Raw genomic sequence first — 8,522 nt, forward strand, 5'->3', positions numbered from 1 at the left:
TAAGTACAGTAGATCCCCGTATTCAGGGAGGATGTGTACCAGACACCGCAGCAAATACTACCTAGAATCTGTGAATACTTAAAACCCCTATAAAACACTTAAAACTCCCCATTTTGTTAGTTCAAACTCCAGAAAAACCCAATAAAAATATTTATACCTGGTTTTTAAAACAGTTTTATCACAAAAAGTGCATTTAATCATGAAATTGATATGAAAATACAGTAATTTATGGATATTTCTCACAGAAAAATACCTAAAATACATGAATTTCCCACGAATAATGGGTAGATATGGTCCATAGAGAAATCCGTGAATATGTGAAGTCCCAGATGCTGAGAATGCAAATACAGGGGATCCACTGTAATTACATAGCTAGTTTCAACTTCATCAGCACCTAGAATTTTGAAATTCGAGGTAGCATCACTATTGTTTTGGCTGAGGAACTAACCCCACCCACTTTCGGGGTAAAAGAGGAACCAACTCAGCTCAGAGCTTCAATTTGTTTATGCCCTTCCTGTCCATGTGAGGAGAGGAGGAAGGGCTCTGATCATGTAACTACTTGGTAAGTATATATAAAACCTTATTTTATTATGAAAATATAATTTTATACAAACAACTTACCAAGTAATTACATAGCTGAATCCCACATTGAAGGAGGTGGGATGCATGGACATATCTACTCTAAAATGTTGAACTTTGTAATGAAATAAGAATAGTAGAAAATTGCTAGCATTTGTGAAATGCTTGTTGGTTCCTTACCTGGTAAGAGAGCTGCTGCAGGAAAATACTGCCTCTGGTTAGCACTCATCCCAACCTGTAGCAGCATGGTAGTATAGCCAAGGAGTGCCTCCTACTTCAGTGGGATCTTTGCAGTGAAGGACCTTTCCGATGGCTAGCAGTCTTAAAATGTTGCCCTTGCTCTGGGCTCAGTACCATAACACAAAACAACCAGAGTAAACAATGTAGTCACCTAAACCAAAATTAAAATCATTAACCAACCATTAGGAAATAAGAGGAAAGGCTGGAAGGGATACTTCTTATACTCCCTCTCCCAACACCATGCCAGCAACTGCAGACAGACACATATATGGTACTGCAATTTTTGTACGTAGCTTTGACTTTGCACATAATTAATAAAATAACACAATGCATTTTTCCGAACTGGCGGACAAGAACGAACATGAAAAAACATCCCCTGACAACGTGGAGCGTAGTTACAAAGGCTGCCTTAATTTGTGTCTTATTTTTGTACAAAAATGAAAATACCTTTACGTAATATATTTTCATACACATTTTAAACATAAAAGCATAAACATTTAAAAAATCGACACATCGATCGCTAAATTTGCACTCTTTTTAACTATATTTTCGGAAGAGCGGCAGACGGCGGCATACAAGAACGAACTTGAAAAAACATTGTAGTCGATAACTTGAAGGGCAGTTTCAAAAGATGCCTTTTTATCATATTTCTGCACAGAAATAAAAATACCCTATTCGTAATACATTTTCATACACATTTTAAACATAAAAGCATAAACATTTATAAAATCGACACATCGATCGCTAATTTGCACTTTTTTTAAATTGATATTTTCGGAAGAGCGGAAGGCGGCGGCTCACAAAAACATCGTATTTGATAACGTGAAGGGCAGTTTCAAAAGCTGCCTTTGTATCATATTTCTGTACAGAAATAAAAATGCCTTTCACGTAATACATTTTCATACACATTTTAAACAAAAGCATGAACATTTATAAATCAACACATCCATAGCTAAATTTGCACTTATGTAACTCGATATTTTCAGCATAGAAAAGCGTCAGAGGCATATATTTTACCCTAATACCTACGTAATAACTCTCCATAAAATTTGTTAATATAATTTGCATAACCTTTATGGTCTGAACGGCATTTCTACAAATGTATGAACTCGTTAGACAACGGCGCTAGCAGCGCTGTTAACTGAAAATTGTGCTGTAGCGAGTCAGAGGCTTCTGACATGTCCAATTTAGCAGTTCTCTGGTATTATAGCAATATTTTACTAGAAATAGTGCTACAGCAGACACATTTCACTGGGCGACACGGCTTCCTCGCCCAGAAATAGATTTTTCCTACGTCAAAATCCCTTTAAAATGCCTTAATTTTTTAATGAATATTTTTGACGACCGCCGTAAAACCGATTCGCCGTTGAGTGATTGCTCCGTTAACCGCGGGCCGCCTGTACTGTCATGAAAATAACATCAAAATATGCTAATTAGTGAATATTTGTTGACAGAAAAGCCCACAAATTGCCATTTTTTGCAAATGATTTATAGATAGGCTCCACAGAAAAAAAACACACAAATAGGTGAGCCTGCAAATGGCGAGGAGGGGGGATTGACTGTAGTATAACTGTTCTTTGGAACCTCTATATATATATTATTACCAATTGCTCTGGTGGGGGAGGTTGACTGTAGCATAACTGTTCTTTGGAACCTCTATATATATTATTATCAATTGCTCTGGAGGGGGGTGGGTTGACTGTAACATTACTGTTCTTTGGAAAATCTATATATATTACCCATTGCTCTGCTCCTCTTCTGCTTCACTCCTCCCAAATGTGTAGGAGTCTGGATCCTACTGCACTAGGGACACCTTCACCTTTTTGGGGGGAGGTTTGGATGTTGACTTCTTGATAGCCTTGGAGGGGAATTGGAATTTTGCTCTCGGTCTGGATTGCGACCTTTTTCTACCCCTCTCAAAAGGGCAACCGTTGCACAAGGGAAGAAGCTTTAGCACTATGAGTTGAAACCTCAAAAGAGTTCTTTGAAGATTGTGCATACAAGTCCTGAGTTGACTTCTTTTGCAACTCAGAAGTGATACCACTTACCACCTCTTGCAGAAAAAGGAAATCACAAACTAATGGAGAAAACAAAAGCGCAGACTTCTGTGCTGATGTTACACCTTCAGATGTAAAAGAGCACAAAAGTTTACATTTCTTAAGTACCCCCATTGTAAAGGTGGCTGCCAACTCCTGGGATCCTTCTCTAAAAGCTCTGTCAATACATGAAGGAACAGCAAACAAATCTACAGAAAGATCAGCAGGCATAGACGGATGATCTTGGATCTTCTTGGCCAGTATGCCTATTACCCAATCTTGAAAGCTGATCGCTTCAAACATCTTGAAGAGATACCTTAGAAAGTGATCCAACTCGGCCAATGAAAACATAACTTTAGCAGCTTAGAAAGAAGACCTGCAGGAAGACTCAATAAGTCCTGAAAAGTCACCTTGGGCAAAGGCAGGTGCTCCCAGAGAGGGGGTTTCTCCAGTGGCGTAATATGAATGTCTTCTCTTCAATAAGCATGAAGGTGGGAAACAGAAGGCATCCTTCCCTTGTTCCCTTTTGTCCATTAACCAGCAGTTTATTTCACTTAGGGCCTTTCTTCCTGAAGTAGATAGCACCACCTTGGGCACTTTAACTGTATCAGAGGATAAAGTGCTCATCTGGAACAAAGGAGCAGGCGAAGACAGTGCTGCTGGGGTGATGAATGATGGGAAGCTCTTCAATAGAAACAAAGAAAGGTAGCATAAGCAGTTGAAGACGAAGCCTCATCCGGATCCTGATCCTCTTCTGCTAAAGAAACTGAAAACAAAGTAGCCTCTACTGCGCTAGAGACAGTGGTAGGTTTTAGAAAACCTAAAATGGCATCCAAATGCTGTTGGATGGGAGCCAAAGTCCACTACAGTCGGAGTAGTAACCGAAGAAGCATATGAAGGAGCGCTGTTGGCAATGGGTGCTCCAGTACGTTTGGCTACTGGGTGCTCACAAATCTCTGGGCCCTCACGAACCTCCGGGCACTTGGATGCTATTGGGCACTGTGACACCAATGGCACTGTGGCACCAATTGGTGATGCTCTGGCACTAAAGGGTCCTTAAATTCTGTATCTCGTGCCATCGGGCACTCAGAAGAGCAGTCAGGAGAACGTAACTTTACTGGAGATCGTTTCAACACTACAGGGCACTCAGACAGAGAATACAGAACTAGCCCCAGTGGACACACAGACACAATGCTTTATAGGAGAACAATCTGATGAAAAACTCTGGACTATACCCGAAACTACAAGAATATTTCACTTCTTTGGGCTTCTTGGGAGGCACCTGAAGGGTGATAACACATCCACTGCCAACCTTGTCAGTGGTTGGGATTCATCGCTGAAGTGCCAATGGCACCTCTGTTCAGGGCTCGAAGCCTCAGAACTAGAGGAAAGAAGAGCCTTAGAACTAGAGGAAAGGCAATTACTGGAAAGGTGCTTTTCCAATGGCTGCCTGTCACCACCTGCAACTCAGTAACAGGTGCGACTGAGGGGCCGACTGCCCGTGGGTAGACCCAACCAACCTCCCCAGAGCCTCCGGTATGACTTCTCCCGGGTGCTGGGGAGTATGTCATGGATCTTCGCCTAGGAGAGTTGCTGGGACAGACAGCCAGCTACTCCACTACCACTTCACTATGAACACTTTTCTCTCTATCCAGAAGTACACAAACAGAATCACCTGAGCCATGGAGTTCAGTATCAGGTCAAACTTATGATCGAACTTAGCTTCCAGACTGGCAATGGTGATGGGGTCAGAAGTAGGGGAGCTGGGAACAGGATCAGGTGGAATTGCTGATGAGCTAGAGTTCGGGGACATGACAGAGGAAGATTTTACAGATTCCTGACTAGCTAAAGGCTTATCAGACCTAGCCGAGGTTTTCCTCTTTCTATTTGTTTCCAATTTGGAAAGATGAGCAGTCAAAGTCTTCAATTGCTTAGCATTCCAATCAATTTGTTAGCCCTGTTTTAGAGCCCTTGCTGCAATTATGAGTACTAGAAACACTCAAGTCAGACATTATCAGAAAAATCCAACTAATCAGTGACAAAACCAGCTAAAACTGAGAAACAGTATGAAAATTCAAATTCTTACTAAATAACAGTTGAAAATTAACAAAACAATCCAAAAATACTTCACCAAAGCCTTCCAATCCAAAAATACTTCACCAAAGCCTTCAAGAACTATCAGTAAAGAAGGAAATTCAAAGATAGGTGCAGCTTACAACCTTCGTCAAAAGCCGGCAGAAATAAACTGAGCTTTCTTCCACAAAAGTGGGTGGAGCCAGTCATCTACACAAAAGCAAAAGAACTGCTTCGGCAATTTTCAAATTTTAGCTGCTGGTACTTAGAAATTGTTAGCAATGCAATTACTTGGTAACTTACTTGTATAAAATGCAGTAATATAAAGTACTGCACTATACATAACACTTGAGTCTGACTAGGTTTTCCCGGTCCTTATACATATAATTATTCTACATACATTTATGACAGTCAGCACTAATAACAGTTTCCTCACTGCTAGCCAAACAAATTATGTGATATGTTCCCCTCACAGACAGTAAAAAGCACTAATAATTCTTGAACTAGTTCCTCTGACTAACTATGCAGTGACTACGAATGAAAACATGCAAAACATTACCTTGCACTTGGGGTCCCATCCAATAATAACACCATGATAATTCCATCGACTGTGTCTCACCACTTGTCCGACACGCCACTTCAGTCCAAGAGGTCGAATGGATCGAGGTTTTGGTGATAAACCAAAGGTTCCATCTGGATTTCTTAGATTTAAAACTTCAACAGCAGGACAAACACCCTCAGGGTCATTTATATCCATATTATACCAGAAACTATAGTCTGAAAATAAAAATAATTACAATGGAAATACTTAATCATCTTTGTGAATAAAACCTTTGTTTGAAGCCTAAAAAATTTAAATATTTCATATCATATATGTCTTCATTTTAGAAAAACATTATATACTTTTTGAGACATCCTTAACATAAAATTACAAGGGAGATGAAGACTGTTACAACTAGGCCAACAACGAACTTCCGACTGTTACTAGAGTAATGGCCATTTCAGACATAAACCCACAAAATAATGCTATCAATATGAGGAGTTATTAAGCTGACACCCTGAAAACATTGGTTTATAGAATGACTGGTGCTACTATGCTTTATTAACTAAGCAGTATATTGATAAAATAAGAAACTTAATTTCTCTCAGCTGAAACCTATCCCGTTAACATCTGAAAGTAAAGACCATGTAACGCAACATTTTTTTTATATCAATGACCACAAGGGGTATGTGTGGCCTTATATTTACCAGTTATATTAAACTTAGTATTACTGGCAATGACAATCCCAAATATCTCCATATTGGTAACTTCCCAGAAGTTTGTCCCCAGCTTCAACCTGCTCAATATCACAATTTTAAAAAGTAAATTGTAGTTTTCCTAACTATACAAACCTGAGGTCCTTTACTATAGAAATTGCTTACAGCAAAGCTGGAACACAGCTGTTAAAACTCTTGAACATGGCGATTAGGCAGTAACTACCGTCCCGTAGGCAAAAGACCCGCCTGCTTGGATGTAAGCATTCCACTTTGCCTTTCGGCCAGGTTTCAGATTGAGGGGTGGCACAAGGTGGGCACTAGTGTAAAGGACCTCAGGTTTGTATACTTAGGACAAATACAATTTACTTTTAAAAATTGTGATTTGTTCCTACACAATATGCAAACCTTCAGACTTTTACATTAGGAAGACGCACTACAGGCAGTCCCAGGGTTACGACAGTCTCGGCTTACGACGTTCCGAGGTTACGACGCTTGTCAATAGACATTATTTCCAGGGTTACGACGCATGTTCCAGGGTTACGACGCATGCTCCAGGGTTACGACGCATGCTCTAGGGTTACGACGCCTACAACGCTCATCTGGCAGATGAAATATGACACCAAAAATGCAAAATAATCAATATTTGAAGGTTTTTTTTATGAAAAATGGCATAAGAATGCAGTTTACATAGTTTTCAATGCACCCAAAGCATTAAAAGTAAGGTTTTCTTAGGATTTTTGACGATGTTCCAGCTTACGACGATTTTCAGCTTATGACGCGTCTCAAGAACGGAACCCCGTCGTAACCCGGGGACCGCCTGTAGTTGGAGGGAGGAATCTAAACAAGTCTCTTGAACTGACTGGAGTTTGGCAAACCAGGGATACTTCTGGTCGAAAGAGAGAGGAGTGGCCCTGCCTCTGACTATTTGATCATAGCATAAGAACAGCGTGATCAAGAGTCAGAATTATTGGCCTTTTCAAATAAGTGAGGAATGGTGACGCATACTATATGAATAAAGGCTGGGAAGAATATTAAATGTCAGAGGCATTAAGGCAAAGATCTGAGATGGGTTTGTCTTACTGCCAGAGTCTCCTTCCTCCCCTTGCTAATGGAAGGAGGAGGATTGTTTCTATAATACTAACAAGAAAAACAGAAAGGAAGCTCAATGTGTAGACTTACCGCATCAGATGCCAGTCCAGCAAGCGTAGGTTCGAATCCTATTCTCAGCCCAAAGGAAGAGAAGCAGAAGAATGAGGAAAGAAGAGAAAGAGAGGACAGTCAATCTCGAATCTTTCTCGCGTCTAGAACTGCATACCTTGGGTGAGATGCAACCTGTCCTCTTAAAGGGACTGGGTAATAAAACACAACTTGTTCCACAGGTCCAAGGAAAAAAGGGTTCCAAGAAATTGTGGGCAAAGACCCAAAGGTAGAAAGATATAAATGCGTTTCTTATGAGACTACAGTGGACGCCTCCGCATTCGCCATCTCGACATTCATGGTCTCATGCATTCACGGATTTCTGTAAGGACCATATCTACCGATTATTTGCAGGAAATTTGCATATTCACAGTATTTTTCTATGAGAAATATCCACAAATTCCTGGTTTTTTGTCAATTTCATCATAAAATGCACTGCTTGTGACAAAACTATTTTAAAAAAACCAGTATAAATATTTTTAGTGGGTTTTCTTGAATTTCAACAAACAAAATAGGCAGTTTTAAGTGTTTTTATAGGGGTTTCAACTATTTACGGGGGCAACACTGTACATTCATTTCCAGTCCAACATATGCGAGAAAATGACTAAGCCACTGATACTGTGCACTCTCGGGGGAAAGCATACAGGTGACGTCTTTGCCAGCTGCAGAGAACATCCTGTTCTTCTCACAAAACCAGGGGAAAAAAAGTGTCTTAAGGCACTTCTCCCTTGGTGAGTCAGTACCAGTGGAAGGTTATCAAAATCCATGTCAAAAATCTCAAGTCTTTCTGAAAGTACAGCAACACACTAATAGGACAAAGTAATGATTGATCTGGATCATCAATTATAAAGTCGTAGGCACAGAAGATCATGAAGGGCTCAAACCTGGCAACAAATGTCAAATGTTTCGGAGTTCATTACGACAGCCGAGACAAAGGCGAAACATCGATATCCGCCTTTTGAAGGGTGATATTCAAGAAGATGCATGTAAATCGTCTTTAATCTTTGCCAATACAGTGTTCCTCCCGTATTCGCCGGCGATGCGTACCAGAACCAACACTCCCCCCCACCCCCACGCTAGTTAAAACTCAAGAAAACACCACTAAAAATGTCTATATCTAGTTTTTTAAGTTTTATCACA

The 8,522-nt window shown here is 40.3% G+C and overlaps 1 protein-coding gene across 3 annotated transcripts in view; it reads right to left on the reverse strand.

Annotated features, from left to right (window-relative positions):
- The window catches only part of LOC135219299 (uncharacterized), a 390,151-nt gene that overhangs the window by 65,557 nt on the left and 316,072 nt on the right, over positions 1 to 8,522 (reverse strand). For all 3 annotated transcript variants that reach the window (XM_064255955.1, XM_064255953.1, XM_064255954.1), the window contains exon 4: positions 5,488 to 5,705. In XM_064255955.1, the coding sequence (XP_064112025.1) occupies positions 5,488 to 5,705 (218 nt within the window). The remainder of the gene's footprint in view (positions 1 to 5,487; positions 5,706 to 8,522) is intronic.

This window comes from Macrobrachium nipponense, chromosome 1, assembly GCF_015104395.2.
Source record: "Macrobrachium nipponense isolate FS-2020 chromosome 1, ASM1510439v2, whole genome shotgun sequence".
Taxonomy (NCBI): Eukaryota; Metazoa; Arthropoda; class Malacostraca; order Decapoda; family Palaemonidae; genus Macrobrachium; species Macrobrachium nipponense.